Genomic DNA, 23,392 nt, shown 5'->3' on the forward strand with positions numbered 1-23,392 from the left:
AAGTATAAAAACCTTACCTTTCTTTATACCTGTTTACCCTCACCCATTTATAATTACCTTAAATATTTCCTCTATACATATGTAGAACCACATCAAACAATGTAACCATAATGTTTTCTTCAACCATCAAATATAATTTTAACAACTCAAGAGAAAGCAAGCCTATTGTATTAACCCATATTTTTGCTTACTCTGTTCTTCCTTCCTTCCTCATATTCCAAGGTTCCTTCTTTTATCATTTTCTTTCTGCTTAGAGAATTTCCTTTAGCCATTCTTTCAGAGTAGGTCTGAGGTTGACATAGTCTTAGTCTCCCTCTTCTTAGAATGTATTAATTTCTAATTAATTCCTGGAAAATATTTTTGCTGGGTATATTATTCTAGGTTGCCAGTTCTTTTCTTTCAGCACTTGAAAAAGATACAGGTTTCCTCTGGCCTCTATGGTTTCTAATGGAAATATGCCATCATTCAAATTGGTTTTGCCCTGTTGGTGAGGTGTGATTTCTCTTTTGCTGTTTTCATATTTTTTTCCTTGGTGTTTAGTATTCAAAAGTTTGACTATGATGTGTCTTATTGTGAATTTCTTGTGGTTCGCTCACCTTCTGCAATCTCTAGGTTCATGTCTTTTGCCAAATTTGGGAAGTTTTCAACCATTATTTCCTTATGAACTTTTTAAGCTCTGTTCTTTCCTCCTTCCTCACTGGACTTCCATTGACAAAAAAGGGGAGGGTATATGGCTCCTCATTACTGCTGGGCAGTGCTGGGAATTCTCTCCCCACATGATCTCTGTCACCACAGGTAATGAGTTTCACTACCATTCAGTAGGGTTAAAATTCCCAGCACCCTACTCAGCCTTAGCTCAGTGTCAGAAACTGACACCCCCTTCATGGGCAAGTTGAGGCACCTTATTATAGCCTGATGAGGGTGAAAGTCCATGCTCTCCACTCAACCTCTGAGTGGGGCCATAGGGGTGGGGCCATAGTTTTTTTCTGTGTTGGTTAGCTATAATAGAAAGATTATTTTCTAAAAGTTTACTGTCTTTATAGGCTGCCCCTTTCCTCACCTTTTGGCTAGAGAGAGCTAGTTTTTGTTGGGCCTTTTAGGTTTGTGCTTGAAGCTCCAGGTTGCCAGCTTCTTCAGCTCCAATTCTGGGATATATGAGGCAAAAAGAAAAGCCAGGAAACTCACTTCCATGTCATTCCTTGAGTCTTCGGGGACCTATCCAGTCTGACTTCTCTCCATCTTTTCCAGTCATATTATAATAATATCCAGGGGTTTTAATTGTACTTAGTGGGAAGAATAGGGAAAAGTACATATATTCCATACCCCATAAGCAGAACTCCTTATCATCTTTTAAGTCTTATCTTTATCTGTTGTTATGTTTCCATTTTCATTCCTAATATTAGAGCATGAAGTGGGTTGCTATAGGAAGTAACAACATTTCTGGTGCTATAAGTTTTGAAGTATACTTTAAATAGCCACTTGATGGAGATACAGAGCACTGATTCCTGGATTTAGATGGAATCAAGAGATATTGGTAAGGGCCTGTCTAAGGCTAATAATCTATGATTTCTACAGAAATTCTTCCTTGACTAATCTCTCATGATTTTTCTATCTTTGACTTTCTTCTGGTCTTATAATCTTCACTTATTTATTTTTGTTATATGTCTATGTTTTCAATGATTTGATTTTATCTTCTATAAAGGTTATAATCTTTGGATAGAAGCTGTGTCTTATATTTTAATTTAAACTGTCAGCATTCCTAGAGCACAATTATGGGAAAGTGTTAAAATTCAATGAAATCTTTTTGATGATAAATTGATAAACTAATAAATCACATCCCACTTACCCAGTAATAATAATTTCTGGATATGTCTGTGTGCCAAGGTTCCAAGCTCCTCCACTGATTGGCCACTCCTAAACAGATTACGTGGGAAGAATTTATAAGTTTTATTTTTTAAATTTAAATAACTTAGAAATTTAAAATAAAAATATTTTAAAATAACAGTAAAAGTTTCACCTAAAAATAAATAGCTGTTAAGTAATGAAGAATGAAATGTGTACCTATTTTTTAACTCTTTCATTGAACAAACGATTCCAAATGCAAAATTTCATATCCTTTAAAAATATAGATTTTAACAAATATTACCATTCATATTAAAAATGCAAAAAAGTATCTTTAATCATACAAATATTGTGTTGCTACATTTTCCATGTAGTCTATGTACCTCCAAACTGTGGTGGTGCCATTTAACACAAAATACTATGTAAATTGTGCCCCCTAGAGTTGTCCATCTCAACAGTCCTGTTCAAATAACAGAAATCATAATAGGGGGGTCTATTATAATTGTAAGTATTTGAATCCTGTAGTTAAATATAACAAAATGGAATTCTACAAAGTTATTTAATGCAAGTCTTTGACAATTATGTCTTATTAACCATTGACTGATAAGAAATAATTAGAGAAAGTTGACTCTTGAATTTCTTAAAACGTAATCCTTCCCCTAAAATAATCAAAAGTAACATCTTATGATTCAAGCATATGTTAGTTTAAACATATACTTAGTATATAAATATATATGATAGGTAAGTATATCTTAGTATATAATTGTATACTTTTTATATAAGAAATTTATATTCTTGTAGACTTAAAGCTATGTAGCATTTAGGAAATTTGAATTTCAGAAATTATGTCTTTTATAGGTGCCAGCTTATGACTTGAAAAGAATTTAGTTCAAGTCTTCTTCTATGGAAAGTCAGAAAATAACAGAAAAAAGTATGATCATATGATATGGATATGAATACAAGAAAATTTATTTCTAATTGTTGCTTTTACCTTATTACTGTATCCTTGTTTTTTATGCTTGACTCCTATAGAGTAGAGCACTAGAATCAAATCTGGTGGGCAGTCAGCAAAGTATGCTGTGCACGTAACTGGTGATTCATGAATGTCCATGGGATATGGATTTTCAAAGATTGGAAAGCTAATAGATAAAGATAATATATTAGTGTCATTTTGTACTGATATAAAAATGAAATAACTTTTATAAAACAAATCCTAAAATCTTCTAAATATTGATTATATTGAATATATTTCACATAATTGTTTTTTAAGCATCATAAAACAATGATCACCTGAATAAGAATTCTCTTTTAAAAATATATATCTATAAAATATAATATGAATACTGGTAGAATTTTACCTGAAAAAACTCATTTTCTTTCCAGTAATTTCAAAATTGCACAGTGATATTGCTTTCTAAAATGGATAGACTAAATTATGTTAAATTGAAAATATGCAGCAAGTTGACTTATCAGTCAGTTTATTAAAACGTATCAACTAAGTACTTTATCTACATACAATTTTATCTATATATTTATATAATACAAGTATTAAAATATCTTAGAAAATTTTACATGCTTTCCAAGGGACGTAATACGTAGGCAAGTATTTTGGTTTTGTATTTTTATAGGGAGTAACTGAAAGTTGTGTGTGCAATGTAGGTATGTGTGTGATTACACATGTTTAAGATTGTTTCCTATGTAAATTAGAAAACAGTGGGAATGAAGACCTATGGGTGTAGTAAATTTCATATCCTCAAGCCATATATCATTTTAAAAAGGGGTATCAGTAAGTACCAAATTAAGAATTCTTAGAACCACAATATATTGTACACTTCTCATGTACCAGATGTACCAGGTACTGTAGTAGATGGAATTGAGTATGATTCTATGCTGCATCTGTTCTCAGTCTGTGTGATCATGTTACTTCTGATACAGCGTGCTTTAGGGGGTGGGGAGGACTATTAAAAATAAATTTCCCCATATTATAGGAACTTAATCAGAAACTTAGTTCAAACACCAGAAAGAGTATGGTGTGTGTGTGTGTGTGTCTATATGTGTGTTGACAGGGGTTCTCTTCCCTCCAATCTTAATGGTTTCCCAGATAAGAATAGTAGTATATGCAAAATCACATGGAAAGGAGAAAGTTGTGTTTAATAAATGGCAAGTAGTTTAAACTGAATGGATCAGAGGTTCCCTGTTTCAGAGCAGAAATTATCAATATTTCTGATATTGAAGAATTAGAAGTAAAATAAGTGGATCACCTTAAAGATCAGATCTACAACTTGGGATTTGATAATAGCAAGAGGTCACAATGACAGACTCCTGAGAAGGTGAACAATATCATGAAAATGTTTGGGGAAAATAAATTATATTGGTAAAGAGTAGAAAAATGACATTTAAGAAAGAAATAACTAAAAATGTATTACAAAAATTTACATGTGAAAGTGTGAACTGGTTGTTGTAGAAATGTAAACAAAGATGTAAATCCAAGAAATCAAGAAGAGGAAAATTTTTTAAGCCCTAATGCTTGCTTTCATGTAGAGGATTAACTGGAAAAGAAGGAAGGAAGGAATAAATTAATTTGAAAAAAGAGCACAAAGCTGCAATTTAATTGTTAACATTAAACATAGCTAAAAGTAACTATTTGGAGGGAAAGAGAACATGTTCAGTTTTTCCACATTAAACTTCTTGTAATAGACAACAAAATAGGAATGTCACATAGATTTTTTTTTTTTTTTTTTTTTTTTTTGCGGTATGCGGGCCTCTCACTGTTGTGGCCTCTCCTGTTGCGGAGCACAGGCCCCGGATGTGCACGGGCCCAGCCGCTCCGCGGCATGTGGGATCTTCCCAGACCGGGGCACGAGCCCACGTCCCGTGCATCGGCAGGCGGACTCTCAACCACTGCACCACCAGGGAAGCCCCTGTCACACAGATTTTAAAACATGGTGCTGAAGATGGCAAAATATTAGATAAAAACGTGCAAACAAAATGTCAATCCACATACTTATATAAGGTAATGAAAAGCATAAGAATTAATGTATACAAATAGTAACTTTTATGTTATATGTATTTTACCACAATAAAAAAGTTTTAAAAAGAATAAATATATATGCTAAAGAATGTGAGTATTAAAGACAAACTATAGTGGGCCTTGGAGGATGTTAGACAATTAGACAAGGTATGAGGAACCAACAAATATGGCACAGAAGGAAGAGGTGACTACCAGTGAGATTAGAAAAGTGTATTTTAATAAAACCTATATTAGAACTTAGAGAAAGAGGCATAAATCCACACTCATACACAATATTTAATCAGGTTTTATGTTGATAAATAGAGCAGCTAGGCAGAATTCAGTTATGGTGATATTATGGACCAACCCTATTCCCTTTCAAAATATTGAAATACTATGTGATGCAAATTACCACAAAGAAAAACTTTGGCTCTTACATTCACAAACTACACTGAGAGTAAAACTCAGACTGTACTTCATCTAACAAAAATTTATTAAGAACCTACTTCATGTGGAGACAAAGCCCATCCTTCACGAGGCCTACAGTCTAGTAGGGAGACAATCTTTAAAACAATAACAAGTGGAAAATTTCATCTGTGTCAAAGCTATGAAGGACAGGAACATGGATCTAAGACAGCCCTTAATAGGATATTTGACCAAATTATACAGATAATGAAAGATTTTCTTTAAATGAGAAAACAATATCTGAGTTGAGATTCTTATAGATGTTAGTAAGGAGAAAAAGGAATGGAAGATTATTCCATGCAGAGGAGAGAGAATGTACAAAAGCTCTTCAAATATAACAGGCTAAAAAATGATCAGTGAGTCTAGAGCAAAGAATGAGGGAAAATGAGCTTCATGCCTATCATCATTGATAATGAAAATATGTAGCAGGAAGACAGTGTTCATCAGTTTCAAGTCTCCTTTTACTGTCCATGTAAAGTAGTGGAGAGCACCACGCTAACAGCAATATTTTATATTTGTTTCTACTTCCCACAACATAATGAAAAAGAAAAGAAAGTAAAAGAAGGCATCTATCATCTCTTGCCTCGAGATCCTGATTTTCTGTATTGTCTGCCACAGTAGTTCAATAATACTTTTATCATGTGCCATTTTCCTTTAGTCAATAGAGCAGATGGACAAACAGTACATTATGTAATTTTTGTAACAATTGTTTTTTGCTTAGGGAAATAGCAGAAATGTGATCCATTTTATGTGTTTGGAGTCCCCAAAGGCATCTTTTTAAACATTAGGTGTTGCCTTTAAAATATCTTACAATATTCTCAGTGTCCCCTAAACTCTCCTGGTTTACTTTTCATTACTGAACCAAATTACATTTTTGTAATTCTAGCAAAACAATATTCCACATAAAGAATATTTACCATCTAAAGAATTCTAATGTCAATTATCTATAATGTCCTCCTATATTTTAATTGCAATAAATAGAGTTTAAAATAGTGTTAATCGTACACGGACAACTTACTTGCTTTGTGTCAGATCAACTACAATGAGATCTTTCTCCAGAAGTACAGCAACGGCATAGGGTTCTTGAAATTCTACAAGTAGAAAAAAAAAATGGAAAAGTTTTCATATTTAACATTTTACAAAATCACCAAACTTGTATTTCCTTTATCTCCTGTATAAATGTTATTTAAATGATTTGAGAAGACCAAAATATGAGCCAAAATAAGAAGTAACAAAGAGAGCTTTTTAAAAATATATGTTGTCCACTGTAAAGCAATTATACTCCAATAAAGGTGTTTAAAAAAAAAGAGAAAAAGAAAAACGTGGGACTCAAAATATATATATATGTATGATGTGTTTCTCAAACAATGTTTAAGACCATTATAGGGAACAAGGAAAAAATGAGAAGTTGCATAGCATAGAGTTAAATATATCTCAATAATCATGAGAGTAGTAGATTATTTGAAGAGAGTGAGTCTGTCACCTCCATCTCACATTTATCTTAGTCTTCCATAACCTTCCATTTCAGATCTGATTTCATGCCTACAGGAGATATACTAAGGAAATAGTTCTGCTTCTCTCAGTTGTGATACATATTCACCTCCCTATGAGAGCAACACTCCTTATACTAAAAAAATTACTTTCAATTCAATGTGATTTAACAGGTACTTAAAGACTTCCTACTATGTGCCCAAGAGTATATATCTCAAAAAATCAGAGTCTGAGGATAGCCTAGGATTTTCAAGTTCTTAAAATTCAACCCTTTCTTTCTCCCCTTTTCCATCCTCCCTTCCTTCCTTCAATATATTCCAGAAACTGTCCTAAGAACAAAGGATATATGGGGAATAAGAATGACAAGGTCTTTGTTCTAATAAAGTTTACAATCTAGGGATACATACAAACAATGAACAAGTAAACAAATAAGATTAATTCAGAAAGTAAAGTGAACTATGAAAAAAATAACAAGGGTAATAGTATAAGAAATGACTTCTGGTTGGTGGGGGAGCACTAATTTAGTTATAGTGGTCAAGGAAGACATTGCTTTCCATCTGTAATAAAGCACTAATAAAGGAAAGCCACAGTTACAGTGTTAGCTCAATTTAAGGAAAAAAGTATTTACAAAAACATTTTACATACATGGCATTTGATTCTCTGTAGCTAGAGCATGTATCATCATTTTTTTTCATTTCACAGAGAAAACTGGAGTCCAAAGAGGTTATGAGATTGGCACAAGGTTACAAAACTAGTAAGTTATAGACCTGAAACTTTAATGCATGCTGTTTTCATTATACCAGCAGTTTCTACTGGCTAGTTTAAGAGGTATTTAATCCTAAACTCAACAATCACTTGGCAGGAATTTTGTATTCAAGAATATTCAAGTCTTGAATGGTAAACTAAAATAGATGGCCTTCACAGTCCTTCCAGCCCTGAGAAGCTACAGAACCTATTCATATTTATTTTTTAAGTCACAAGCTATGAGAGAAAAACTAGAATCAAAAAAACAAAAACTGAGGAGCCTGACCTTGTTTGGGTGCATATTTATAAAACAGTATACAGTCCTCAAACTATTTGCTACTCAAACTTTTTCAAACTGAGGCATTTCCCCTCTTCTCCCTTATCTCTTAGAGTTGTTTTAAGTTTTCAACATTATTTCAATGTTTCGGGGTTTGGGGATTTTTTTGTTTGTTTTTCAGTTTGAAGAATACTACTAGTTTCCTCTTTGTCTTCTCATCCCTCTCTAGGAAAATCATTGGTTGGGAAGCAATGGCTACAAAAATAAAACAGCTGAGACACTGGCATGAATGAGCAAAAGTCTTAAATAAATTTTTATTTTAGGTAATTACACCTGTTTTAGATTATTGTTTCTTTTCAAATAATAAAAACTGGTAGCAAAAGTTTCACGTTTGTAGAAGTACTCGGTGTGCTGTGGTAACCACTGAATAAAAAGATTTCCTTTGGAGTCAGTGTTAGGTTCAATTTGTGTCTATTATTTATTAACAGTTTGATCCTAGGCAAATTAGTTAACTTCTTTGATTTTCAATTTCTCTACCCATTGAAATGGCAAAATAATACTACCTTAGACTGTTAATATAAGATTAGATGTATATAAAGATGTTTGATGCAAAGGCTGGCTTATAGTAAGTAGTCAATAGATGCCAACTGTATTACTTTTTTTTATTAGATTGGTTGTTTCTGAGCAGGCTCAGCCTTTTAACCCTAGCCCCCAAGAAGATGGAAAAGCTCTATCATAAATACTACTTCTCTGAAGAGAAATGCATTATTTATGATACTTGTAGCAGACCAGATACAATTAAATATAGATGCAAAACTGACAAATTCAGAGTACAGTTGGTTAGTTACTCTGGGCAATGCCCCCTGAGATAAGAGGATTAGGCATTTGTGTACTTTGAGAAATAGGCTGAATTGTCAGAATGATTCAGCAATATTAAAAACTGTTAATAAGTGTATTTTGTTTAACATATGCATAACACTTATCATTATGTGGCTATAAAGGAGATTAAAGTTCCATATTTACTAATATGGAATCATAATCAAAATACTGTATACTGTTAAGTGAAAAAAGTGTGATACAGAACAACATATAGAGTATGCTGTCATTTGTATAAAAAAGATAATGCATATATGCATACATTATTTGCGGGAGAATACATAAGAAACTTAGTAACAGTGGTTGCCTCTGGAAGGGCAGTGAGAAAGTTTTCACTATATACTCTTGTGTATTGCAGGGTTCTTTTCTGGCTTTTTCATGTACTATTGTTTTAATCAGAAATAGTTAATAAAATACACTTATATTTTACTGAGTAAAGTTAAACTATTTCTCCCAGCTCCTAGTAAGTAAAAAGTTCCATCCTCATTACCACTTCTCTGAAAAGTAATATATGTGGCTTAGAAGTGATTAGGCTTGGTTACAGTACATTTATAATTTGTTTAACATTATTAGAAACTGTCCTAACATCTCTACTGATGTGCAAAAACGTATATACACATATACCTATAGTGTTTGATCTTGGCAACCACACATTTTCAGTTTCTATTACTGGTATGCACACCTTCTTTCTTGAGGCTCTTTAGTCGAAGGCATTTTCCTAAGCTCAGCTTTCGGTCCTCTGTTCTTTCTTTCTTTCTTTCTTTGTTCCTTTATCATTCATTCTCACAACTCCAAAGAGCATCTATATTCTGATGACTCAAAAATAAATATTAAAGACCTTTTCCCTCTCTTTGTCTGCTCTCTAAACAACTCTACTGACTCAAACGTATATTTCTCTCTTTCCAAGAACTGTTATTACTGCATATGAAACCACTATTCCTAAAATGTTGTCTTTGACTCATCTCTCCTATCACTCCCTAATCCAGTTGTTGACCAAATTCAATAGGTTTTCATCTTCCATTCCTACAAGCAGCACACTCTGTTTCAGATCTTGACCATTTTAATGTACATTATCACAAAAGCCTCCCAGTTGGAATCTGAAGTTTTAGATTTCAGGGTCTCTCTCTTCAAACCCACACACTAAAACATTGCTTTCTTTCACTTAATATTTCCTCAAAATTCCTCTGTAGTTCCCTATTTCCAAATACCTACAAAAGGCTTTCAAATTTTTCTCTGAATTGATCTCACTCTAGCAAAACCTCACAATTTCTAAAACCTTTACTCAATATTATTTTCAAGGCCCAAGTCATTCTTCAAGCCCTATCTAAATCCTACTTTTTCCATGAAGCTTTGCATGAATATTTCAGTCATCTACTACCTGACTAGCCTATAAATTGGTACATTATTTAAACTCTGATTCGTATAACTCAGTGCTTAATTAAGGCGTTATATTTTTTAAACTTAAGTCATAGTTATCTTCCTCATGTGGCCAGATTTTCTGATTTGACATCAGAGATCAGTTTCATACTTCATCCATATTCTCGACAAGTTCTTGTCATACTGAGGCCATAGAAGCATCCAATAAATATTTGTTGGTTAATTTACAACACAAGTAATTTGTCTGCCCCTGGCAACTCTGGGAATAAAGTGCCACATTGATTGTTATTTTATATCACTTTATTTCAGTTTTTAAATATGAAACTCAATAATTTAAAACAAATTAATACATTTATAATAAAACTAATAGCTATTTATCTTCATAGTTTACAAGGTATATTCCCTTTGGCCTTCCAGTAATCATGTGGGATCAATATTATATTCTTTCTTCAAATGATAACTCAAACTCATAAATGTGGAGTGACTTGTCCAAGGTCACATAGCTAGTAAGTGACAGAGCTAAATCATAAGCCCAAATACTCTGTCTCCAAGTACAGTGTTCCTTTCCCTACATCTATGTTCCCTCTTGAAAATGTAGTAATATATACACATACTATCTTTTTTAATCATAAACTCGTATTTCCCTTTTTATATTTCACCTTTCTCAATTTTTAGATTATTAAAATATTTCATCATTAGATTCCATTATACAGTTTGCATATAAGTTTAGACTGTTTTTTTATGTTTACAAAGTCTTTATATTTGGGATGATAAAAATACATAAGCACCTCTCCTCCCAAAGGCTCTTCTAATTATTTTCAAATTTGGAATAAATCACTAACCATACATCAGCAATCCTAGAGTAATCACAGGTGCTGCAGTTGCATCTGAAGCAAAGCCAGATGTGAAACAGATGCAGCACCACCAGAGTTACAGATCACTGATATCAGGTAAGTGCTTTAACTTTGATTGGCACAGGATTGGGATGGGTGGAGCTGGCCTAGGAAAGGCTATTAGGAGACCTCAGTTTCTCCAAGTGATTTCACCCCGGACCCTGATCAGACCCTCCCAGCTCAGCTTCCACCATCCTTATCAAAGTTTAAAGCACTTACCTGATATTAGAACCTGAAACTCCAGCACTGTTGCACTACATCTGTCTTACTTCCATTTTCTCAAGTAGGTACAGCTGCAGAACCTGCTCCAGCACCTGTAGCTCACAGTGTTGTATCACAGTAGATATCAGCTGCTAAAACTAAAAATATTTAAGCTTAATTTTATTAGGAACTTATCATTTCAAAAATGATTTTTCAACATTAATAGTTTCATTTTAGTTACTTACCATTTGGATAGGGTGTTTCACATAAAGTTAGAAATTCAACGATAGGATGATCCATTTCAAGCACTGTAATTGCTTTTCCATGCATGATGGTTAAACTTGGTCTTCTGCAAGCTTTGTCATAAGACAGTCCACCAGAAAATATTATGAATGGTTCACTACAGAGGAAAAAAAGTTAATGAGACTGAGTTCTTTAAGATGACACAATCTCACAGTATTGAGGCAAAAAGGAATGGGCTTAGTAGGGATTATATACAATAATTTGACAGAGAGCAAAAGCCTTTCCTGGCCCCAAATATCTCACCCAACAATTTACTATTCTACCATTTCCTTTTTTCTGGATGTATATTCTCACCATTAAAATTACTAATGAATCAATCTAAAGATGTTGAGGTGAGATGGGGGAAAGGCAGTGAGGTTGGTGAGAGGGGAAGATGCTCACTGACTCAGCAGAACATCTTCACATATATTAGTTAGTTACCAAACTCTAAATTACTACTATTAGAATATTAGGCTATGTTACTTTATCATATTAACCAGTAGGCAGGTGGGACCCCAAATCACTAAGAAATAGAGGCAAATTTCAACATGAAATGAAATGTGACAGTGGCAAGCCCAGAATGGTAGAAGGTAACATGAAAAGTCTACATAATAGAGTTTCTGTGGGAAAGGGTTATGACAAACAGATGGAGAAAACTAATATGTAACGGGAAAATGATTCACCAAAAGTAAATGTGACCTTCTTCTCAACTTTACCTAGGGTCAGCCAGTTCTATTTAGCTTGTAAAACTAACTTCGAACAAATTTTTTCATTTCTGTTAACTGCAAGTTACAGTTAGATAATAGAGTGGGGCTGAAATGACCATAAAATATCATAGCTGTCAGAAAGTTATGAAATATCTTCAAAAGTTTTCATTTTTTTCTCAAATATCTGTATCCCTATTATATGTATATAAAAGAAAATGTGTGTTGATATAAAGTATTTTTCAATAGGACCAAACTGAAAATATTCTCCAAAAAATTTTTAAAGGAACTAGACACTTTTATTGTACCAAATTCCTTGAGAACATATGTTTCTCTAAATAATTCACTTCTATCCATCTACTAAACTGAAGAATCTACTTGTTTCTAGAACTCACTCCATAAGATTTCCCTTTCTTTTCCATTTTGTATCGTACATAATACCAAACATTATCAAAGGGACATTTGCTAATCTTATGCTGGCTATGTAATAACAACAAAAAACCCTTTTAAAAAGTTTCCATCAAAACCTACATATAAAATGCCTTCACTAATTTTTATTTAAAGTTCTGTCTTAATATTTTCATATAAATATTTGAGTTGTAAGCTAAAAAAGGGAAAATGCTCTAATTTATTTTCCTTGAGTCTTGCATCAATTGACTTGAGTTAGTTTTGCCCCAGTAATTAGACATATTACTTAGCACCAACCTACTAATGGTGGTATTAAGAAGCAAGTTTGTTTTTTCTATGAAATACATAGTACTTAGATTATTTAGAAGACATCTTCAGATTTAAAAATCATTTTTAATGAAATGAGTATGGGTTTTTGCACCTCTGCTGCTTTGTTTTGCAACAAAGTTCATGACTTGGAGAACATAATATCTTTTCAGAAATACTGGGCTTAACTATCTGCTCCAAATATTAATAAAGGGCATAAATATCTATTTTGCCCATGTAAAAGTGGGTGAATTTACTCTCATCTCCTAGTACTAATCTAAACATAGGATAAGAAGCAATTTACTCTCCCTTATTTGTAAGCACATTGGAAAATGTCTTTTCTAGTATTCAAAGGAGGCACAATCTTTTCTGCTCTTATTATGACTTTGCATCACAAAACCCTGGGTCTGAAGTAATTGATGATATACATGCACTTTTCTGTAAATTACTGAATGATTGAATAAAAAGCTATTTCCTCAGGAAAATGCTCAGGGAACCACTCATGGATAATTGCATTAGATATTTAATTATCACATTAAATCCTCAGAAGTATTGTTCTCATTTTATTAATGAGGTTAAATAACAATTAAGCAGAAAAACCCAAAAGAAAACTGAGATCTATCAGCCTTCAAAGCCTATTCTCCTAAATTGTGGTCTATACTGCCTGAAGTAATAAATAGCTACAATTTACTGAATGTTTACCATGTGGCATATATTGTGCTCTGTGTATATATAAAGTAAGTTTTATGTAATCCTCACAATCTTGTAATCCTCAATCCTGATGAGAAAAGTACTATTAGCTCAATTTCATAGATAAGGAGTCTGGGCTTAATGCAGGTTAAATAACTTGTTCAGGGTCAAGCAGCTAGTGAGTATTTATCATTTCTAGTCTAATAGTTCTCAAACTGTGGGATACACCTTAATAGGTGTTCTATAAAATTAAATAAATAAGTAGATAAATAAATAAATAATTTGACAAACACTTGCAAAGTATATATATCTCCCTTCTGAAATTTTATAACTCACGCCATATATTAAATATTCTGAAAAATTGTAAAGAATCCAGTTTGTTTAAATAACCCAGAACTTTTCATATTTCTCAAAGTTATTTGATTACAGACCTTTTTTTCCATGAATACAATTAGTGATTAAAGGGATACACTTTGGTAAATGCTATACCACATGAAACTGCCTGCTTTACTAATTAATACAAGTGTGTCTTGAGAGATTTATCAGATGGATTAAGAAATAAATAACCATATAATTGATAATGTCTTCATACATAAAGAAAACATTAATAACAATTAAATATTATTGATAACAACTTAGATAAATCTCAAAGGCATTATGTTGAGGAAAAGAAGCTAGGATCAAAGGTTACATAATATGTAATTACACTTATATGACATCTCAAAAAGGCAAAACTATAGAGACAGAGTACAGACCACTGGTTGCCAGGGGTTAGGTGTGGAGAAAGGTGTGACTGTAAGGGGATAGTATGAGAGAATTTTGTGGATATGGAAATTTTCTGTATTCTTATTGTGGTGTCAATTTCAGGAATCTATACATGTGTTACAAATCCACAGAACTGTACACCAAAAGAAAAAAAGTCTACTTTACTGTATAATTTGTAAAATAAATATAATAAAAAGCACTGAGCCTTATTGTCTCAATGAAAGCAACAGGATTAAATAAATTGTGTAACATAATGTAATACATGTTAAAATAACATTTGTTGAGTATTATGATGTGCCAGGTATTGTGTGAAGAACTTTACATGCATTATTGTATTTAACCCTCCCAATGAGAGAACTACTACTATTATTCCCACTTTATAGATAGGTATACTAAAGCTTGGAGAACTTAACTACCCATGAAGTCTTATCTGTAGGTGACCACAACATGAAGGGATTACAAAACTAGCAGAAGGTTATTTTTATTAACTACAGAGAACCTGATAATGCTAGTGATAGCAGGTAAAGAGATCATTATTCCTTTTTTTTTAAACGATAAAATTATTAAGCCTTGAGGCCATTGTGATTGGAGTCTCAGTAAGCAAACTGATGACTGGGGACCAATGATTCCTGAGCAGAATGGTTGTTTATCCCTAGAAATGTAAAGCAAGTTTGTGAATGGCTAGTTTAAGATAAAATTAAACAGAAAACATACCCTTTACATCTGTTACCTATGCAGCATAGGTAAGGCTGCAGCATATATGGTAAGGCTCTTCTTAAAGTTCCTGCTCATGCTACAGCCATCCCAGTTTTTGACTTCACAAAATATTTGCTGTATACTAGATGGAACGGAAATATAGCTATCTATTTCCACTTCCAGACTATGGCCCATTTTGCTGTGGCAACACCTTTCAGGACTCAACTTCAGTGCCCCTCTGTTTTTGTAGTCTCCTTTTGTTCTGAGCTGTGGATCCACTGCTTCTAGAAGAGGCTTTTCTAATACAGTTGTAATCACAACAAATTGACACAATGTACTACAGTGCATAGTAAGTGGCATGATAGTAATTATGACTAGTAATACATAATTATTTCACATTAGAAATCTGAAGAATTACTTCTACACAAAGTTGAGCTACCAATTACTAGAACAAAGCAATTTAGAATCAGTTGAAAAATATTAACAGTGAGAAATAACATGGCTTTGATGATAGTAATAACTTTTTTTATTAAGAAATCCACTATGTGCCTCTCATCAAATTTATGATGTTACAAACTTTATGCATAATTCAATTTGATCCTCACAATCATCACAGTGAGATAGGTATTGTTGACGAGAAAATTAAATTTTAAAAGAGTTAATTAAAATTTTCAAGGTCACACAGCTGTCTTACTCCATAAGCCAATGATCTTTTTTTTTTTAATATATATCTTTCTTGGAGTATAATTGCTTTACAATGTTGTGTTAGTTTCTGCTGGACAACAAAGTGAAACAACTATATGTATACATATATCCCCATATACCCTCCCTAATGAGCTTCCCTCCCACCCTTCCTATCTCACCCCTCTAAGTCGTCACAAAGCATCAAGCTGATCTCTCTGTGCTATACTGTAGCTTCCCACTAGCCTTCCATTTTACATTTGGTAGTGTATATATGTCAGTGCTACTCTCGCACTTTGACCCAGCTTCCCCTTTCCCTGCTGTGTCCTCAAGTTCATTCTCTACGTCTGCATCTTTATTCCTGACCTGCCACTAGGTTCACTGGTACCATTTTTTTAGATTCCATATATGTGCGTATGTGCACATATATGTGCATATGGTATTTGTTTTTCTCTTTCTGACTTACTTCACTCTGTATGACAGGCTCTAGATCCATCCACCTCATTACAAATAACTCAATTTCGTTCCTTTTTATGGCTGAGTAATATTCCATTGTATTTATGTGCCATATCTTCTTTATCCATTCATCTGTTGATGGACATTTAGGTTGCTTCCATGTCCTGGCTATTGTAAATAGTGCCGCAATGATCTTAATCATTATTTTAAACTGCCTTGCCTTGAATTCTTGATTTCTGAAGTACATTTTCTTCATGTTTACCCTTTTCTCCCTTCATCTGGCACCATCCTATCTTCCATCCCTTAAATCCCATCTCAGGCATCTCCTTTCCTAAGAAGAATTTCAGTGATTTCTCTTCACTGTTGTCCTCCCTACTCCCTTTAGGCAAGGTTAGCTGTCCTTTTGCTGTTCTCTCATAGCATGTCTCTATAAAAGCACCTCACATGTTGTATAGAAACCACGAATTTATGGGCTTACTTCTGGTATTAGACCATAACAGATTCAAAAGCAGGCAGTAATTTCTATTTTAGTTTCCCAAACAAATTGCACAATGCACATTATGCAGTAATAACTTAATACATTTTGTTTTAATTGAATTAAGCTACATATTGTTGAGTACCTCATAAAAAATACATTTATATATAACAAAATACATGTCATAAAGTCCATGGATCATGTACTTTATCAGGGAAAAACCTCTCACGCCTTCACATGAACCTCTTTATTCTTATTTTACAAACTAGGGTTTCAAATTTCTTAGTCTATAGCAAATAAAAGACTAGATACTAGTGGATAACACAATGGAAATTAGAAGTCCCAATAGCCCAAAACTGAAGGATAGAGAAGAACTTTCAAAAACAAATACATAAATGAAAAGAAAAAAAATACACAAGCTGCTAGGAACAGTTATTAAGTGTGAAGTGCTCAACTGCTTCAATAGTCCTTGAAGTGCAACACTGTATAACAATGGATGTAAATAACACTGAGTCTGAAGACTCAAGCAAAGTTTAAGTTATAAACACTGTTTTAAGAAGGAAAAGAATATATGTAAAATATTTTCATCCATAATGATTAAATTTTAAGTGTTTTAATACTTTAGTTACAATAGTAATAAAACCATGATCATTTTTACTAGTTATACATAGTAACATTAGGCTGGGCTAAAGAGGTATTGATCCATCTATCTACTATACCTTGAGAAGAGTAGCTATAAGCAAACATTAAATGCACCTATGACAACAGGAAAATATTCTAGTGTGAACATTTAAGAAATATAAAGTAGAATTATCCAATTTAGACTTAAAATAAAACTAAGGTCTAGGCAAGATTTGTAATTATGGTAATTCTGGATGAGAGTATTGCCACTAATAATTACTGTAAGTATAAACATTGCTGATGCACAGGATATGGCTGCTGTATATACAAGATAAATTTCTATTAAATATTATTTTTTATTTAATTTTCTGTATCTTAAAATTTAGCACTATTGTATTATGGCAGTATACATAAATGTTTACCTTCCCAACTAACTATAATCTTTCCAACTTCGGAATGTAAGATCCTAAAGTACAGAGACTTGGTTATGTATTTAATTCATGCGTAATACCAACAGGTACATAGCTTCTGCTGTTTAATAATGTTGAATGACTGCTGCTTGTAATTGCATGGCCCAAAAGTCCTACATTATTAAAAATGTATATAATACTCATCTGAATATTCATATAAATTTTAAAATAATTGAGTTGCTATTTATAATAACGTTGACATCATACATTTGCCAGTTGAACAATAAGAAATCTGTTATTATCAATGAAGAAGATTCAGCCAGTTAATATAATTATGTAAAACTTTAAACAATATATAAACATTAAAGGTTATCTGAATTTCTTGTCTCTGTTTCTTACATATTTTCCCATAACTCTCAAAGTAAAAATGCATACCTGTTTCTACAGGTTTTGTATTCTACTTTAAGAATTGGTTTGCAAGATTCAGATTTTCTTCCTTCTCTTTGAGTTTTTCCTAAAGAAAGAAAAAGGATTTTATTAAATATGTTTTAAATTCTACTAACCCATGAGAATTTTAAAAGCTTGATTAAAGGAATATTTTTTAAATGTACTTATGTGTTTTTCATAATACAATAAACACATTTCTATGTATCCTAACATATTTGTTAAATTTATAAACAATTTGTTGAGCCCTAATAATTGACTGTTATATAAACAATAAAGTTATTTGTAAACATCATATTTGTATTGCTTCACATTCTTCATGTATAAATATAGTATCATATAAAGTTATTTTAATTATTTAAGTTTCAAGATAAACAACTTCAGAATTGAAGACACACACATACATACTTATCTGCATAATGAAATGTATAATAAAAAATCCATACTAGGCTGAAAATTTTACCTATAAAACAAGCAAATCCCTTTCTTATGCAGAAAGATTTGCCATTTAAAACTTATGAAAATCTTTGCATTTTCATCAAATTTATTTAAAGGAAAGTCCATTAGACAATGAACACTGATGGTATATTTCATGATTTTTAAAAATTTTAATGATGTCCTCTATTTGCATAAAACAAAAATAATAGTTTCTTATAAGGGAAGCATTATGTTGTTTAGACTCCATAAGAGTCTGAATGAAAGATCAAGAAGAGTTTAAAATGGAAATAAAGCTACTTCTGCCTATAACATACTTATCTTTCTAGTTATGATTTTACTTATAATTCTATGTCTCATTTTGATAAAATTCATCTGTTTTTCAAGATATGTTTGTTTGTTATTTTAATAACTACCCTATTTATTCTTGTATTGCCACAGCTGTTTATAGACACAGAAACCTATTATGTAGAGAGATGTTTACATGCATATAAGTTAAAATTTTAGAATAGCTTCAGAATGGCAAAGCCAAATCCAACTAGGATGTCAGGACAATTTTATCCAATTTGCTTAAGGGGCTATCAGCATAGAATACACCTTATCTGCTCCATGGCATGCTTTCTGAAATTGCCTTCTCTTTCTTTTATCTTATGTCAACTAAAGAGGCAACCCAATAATAAAATATTGGTCAATATCATTCACATTGTAAAACAGGATTAAAAGTATCTATATTGTATGTGAAAAAGAATTGCTGACATTAAATATATTATATATGAAAAAGAATTGCTGATATTAAATATAGATCATTACAAAGAGACAACTTTGGCTCAGGGGCTCACTCTGAACAGTGGTGTTAGAGGTGAGGAACATCTGGTTGGTGATTACTAGTTTTGATAATGAATGGAAATAGAGAGAACTGAAGGAAGTGACAGAGTCAGCAAAGAGACCCATTCTTCTCAGTTGATGATTTTTCTATCCAGAGCTTCTCTAATAATTGCCAAACCATTAGTTGACCAAAACAGTATATTTGCAGTTGTTTATATATATGGGACCAACTACTATTTTTCAATCAATAAATATCACTTTCATGCACTGATTTTAGTAGAAAAGAATAATTGTTTAATTAATTAATGTTTTACTTCAATTTCCAACTCTAATAATTAATTTGGGGGTGAAGCCTTTCTGTTTTGATTATATTCATTGCCTGTCAGTAATTGAAATATGCTTAAATGTCACATTGCATAAAACAACAGTATCAACAACTGCATTTATTGCTTTTCCTTATGTTCCGAGTACTGTATTAAGTGGGAGGATGCAAAGAAATAACTACCAAAAAGCTTAAAATTTACTAAACTGAACAAAACAATTTTTGAAAATGACAACATGAGGTACCATAAACAAGTGATAGACATGAAGTGTTGTAGGCCTTGAGAATAAAACTGTGGCTTCCTTTTACAATAGAAGACTTATCTAGATTTTCACAGAAGACTTTCTAGAAGCTAGATTAAGCATTAAAAGATAGAAGTTGGCTAGGAGAGCATAAGAAAAGACATGAAGGCAGAATGTGCCTAGTATGTTGAGAGAATAATGGATAAGCCAAATTGGGCAGATTAAAAGATTAATGTAGAAGAAGAGTGCAAAACGGCTGATGAGGTACAAAAGAGCCATACAATGGCAATCTATAAAACCAATTTGAAGTATAGACAAGGGAGAGTCATTGGAAGCTTTCAAGTTGGGAAATAATATGTGTAAAGCAATGTCTCAGAAATATTAATATGGATTTATTTAATAAAGAAATTTTGAGGATGTAAGATACTGATAATGGAAAACAAGGAGAAGATAATCACAACTGTGCAGGAAAAACTGAAGAAAAGTGAACAGTCTCAAAGAAAAGTGGGATACTATTAATCACACCAACATGTGCATCCTGAGAGTACTGGAAGGAGAGGAGAGAAAGGAGGAGAAAAACACTCACAGAAATATTGGTTGAAAATGTTCTAAATTTTTTGAGAAGCATTATTTATACATGTAAGAACCTCAATAAACTCCATGTAGGATAAAATCAAAGAAATCTACTCCCAGACACATCAAGGTAAAAATACTAAAAGCAAAAAATATCTATATATTGAAAGCAGCAAGAGGAAAATGATTCATTGTATACAAGGGAGCCCCAATAAGATTAATAGCTAACTTTCTTACCAAAGACAATGAAGCCAAAAGGTAGTGGAATGACATACTTAACGGACTGGGAAAAAAAAAACAAAAAAACCCCGTCAACCAAGAATCAAAGTTCATCAAAATTATCTTTCAAAAATGGAGGTGAAATAAAGATGTTTCCAAATAACAAAAACTGACAGAATGTGTTGCTAGCAGAGCTCCCTTTCAAAAAATACTTAAGTTCTTCAGGCTGAAAGAGAGTAATATGAATCTACACACACACAAAAAGATTACAAGGAAAAGTAATTAACGTAGATAATTATAAAAGACAGTATAATTGCATATTTCGTCTCCAATCTTAACTGGTTAAAAAAGCAATGTAAAAAGTAATGTGTATATAATTATAATATGGGATATATAATATATTTGAAAATAATAACACAAAGAAGGTGTATGGGAACAAGGTTACATTGGAGGAAGAAAGTGACACCAAATGGCAACCTGAGTCCACAAGAACAAAGGAAGAGAACCACAAATAAGAAGCAAAAAGGCTAATGTAACAAATTTTATACATACATATGTGAGTTTGTATATATATATATATATATATATATATATATATATATATATATACACACATACATATATATATAATATATACCCTTGACTAAATAACAAATGGGTCAAAGAAAAAAACCAAGAATATTGTAGAACAATGTAAGGTACAATGCTGTTCATACAATGAACAATGTTCACAACATTGTTCAACAATTGTAGAACAATGTATAATACAACACATCAAAACTTCTGAGATGAAGCCTAAGCAGAGCAGAGAGGGAAATTTATACCTACGAACAGCTATGTTCAAAAAGAATATATGAAATCACTAACCTAACCATTCACCTTAAGTAACAGAATAAAAGAACAACCTGAACGTGAAGCAAAAAGAAAGAAGGAAATAATAAAGATTTGAGCAGAAATTAATGACATAGAAAAGAGAAAAATATAGAAAATCAATTAAACTAAAATTTGATTCTCTAAAAAGATCAAGAAAATTGACAATCCTTTAGCTAAACTGACCAGAAAAGAGGCAGACAGACAGAGATAAAAGACTTACGCACACACACAAAAGATGGAACATAATTACCTATTTCAGCCTGAAGGGGCTGGACTGTGCCCTAGGCTGCAACTGGGGGTATGCAGGACAGAGCCCGAGTCCGCCACTGAAGCCCCATTGTTAGTGTGTGCAAGAAGGGAAGGGTGGAGCCCCACCAAAACATGCTTGCAGTGGACACAGCTCTGCCTCTGTGAGCTCTGGGAGTACACAAGCACCATGGGCTGTCCACACTCAGAGGCAAGGCTGAAATCTGTGCTGATACCTAGGAACCACACAACTTTGGAAGCGGGGCTGATATTTGAGCAGTGTCCTGGTGGCTTTTGAGGATTTATGCCATCATCTCCTTTGTAAGCTCAGTGCCTAAGGAACATTTGAGCAGACTACTGGTACTCCCGTGGCTGTGTGGATCCAGCATTAGCAGCTGCCAGAACATGCAGAGGCAGGGTCGAGGTGTGGGTTGACTCCATAGGTCTCAGCGGGTCCCAGTGCCTGATTTCAGTGGATCTGTGCCAGCATATCTATGCTGGTGGACTGGTGAGCACAGCGCCTGAGGGACATCTGGGCTGATTGCTTGCATTCTCAAGGCTGAGGCAGGGCCAAGGGCAGTGCCAACAACAGTACACTTTGTGAGCCCACACAACAGGTAATGGGCTAGACCACAGAGCACACTTCCCAATAGACAGCTCCTGTGGAGGAACAGTCAGTGGCTCTTCTTCCAGTGGAAGTGTTTCCGTCCCACCTACCTCACACCACAGCTTAGAAACGGATCAGGGAGCTTCTACTCCAACAGTTGGGGAACATACCTTACCCCCAACAGGGCTGTGTAAACCACAGAGCAAAAAGGAGGCCCCGCTCAACATCCAGTGCAGGCTCTGATCACCACAACACCAGCCACACCCCACATCAAGAGGATAACAGGCAGCACACACTGAGGAAAGCCAAAGAAGGCATCCATATTAAAAACAGCCCTCTAACCAAAAATATTAGACTCACACAGGCTACATAGGGATGGTCCCACATAAAAACAGCCCTTCAAGACCACAGTAGATAACTGTTTCTCCTAAATTCGTAGAGTCACAGAAATATAAAATGAAGAAGCAGAGGAACCACTTCCAATTAAAAGAACAAGAGAAATCCCCTGAACGAAAAAACAATTAAACAGATCTCTTCAGTCTACCAGATCCTGAGTTCAAAAAGGACGTAATAAAAATACTGAAGGAATTAAGAAAGGCTATTAATAGAAATGCAGACCACTGTAACAAGGAACCAGAAACTATAAAGAGGAGCCAATTAAAATTAGAAAGCTAATTTGCTGAGCTAAAGCAATAAATACCAAACTACATAATTCAGAAGAACGAATAAGTGATCTGGAAGATTAGAATGGAAATCACCCAGTCAGAACAACAGACAGAAAGACAAATACAAAAAAAAAAAAAAAAAAGAAAGCAACATACAAGACCTATGGGATAATATAAAGCAAACAAATTTACACATAATAGGGATCTCAGAAGGAGAAGAAAGAGAAAAGAGGATTGAAAATGTATTTGAAGAAGTTACAAATAAATTGGC

The 23,392-nt window shown here is 33.2% G+C and overlaps 1 protein-coding gene across 4 annotated transcripts in view; it reads right to left on the minus strand.

The window, feature by feature from the left end:
• Nucleotides 1–23,392, minus strand: part of STXBP5L (syntaxin binding protein 5L) — a gene marked incomplete at its 5' end in the record, with an annotated part of 378,190 nt that overhangs the window by 163,440 nt on the left and 191,358 nt on the right. For all 4 annotated transcript variants that reach the window (XM_079705005.1, XM_079705003.1, XM_079705004.1 and 1 more), the window contains 5 exons: nucleotides 1,847–1,914; nucleotides 2,834–2,981; nucleotides 6,336–6,408; nucleotides 11,422–11,576; nucleotides 18,106–18,184. In XM_079705005.1, coding sequence (XP_079561131.1) covers nucleotides 1,847–1,914; nucleotides 2,834–2,981; nucleotides 6,336–6,408; nucleotides 11,422–11,576; nucleotides 18,106–18,184 — 523 coding nt within the window. The remainder of the gene's footprint in view (nucleotides 1–1,846; nucleotides 1,915–2,833; nucleotides 2,982–6,335; nucleotides 6,409–11,421; nucleotides 11,577–18,105; nucleotides 18,185–23,392) is intronic.

This window comes from Hyperoodon ampullatus (assembly GCF_949752795.1).
Source record: "Hyperoodon ampullatus genome assembly, chromosome: 5".
NCBI lineage: Eukaryota > Metazoa > Chordata > Mammalia > Artiodactyla > Ziphiidae > Hyperoodon > Hyperoodon ampullatus.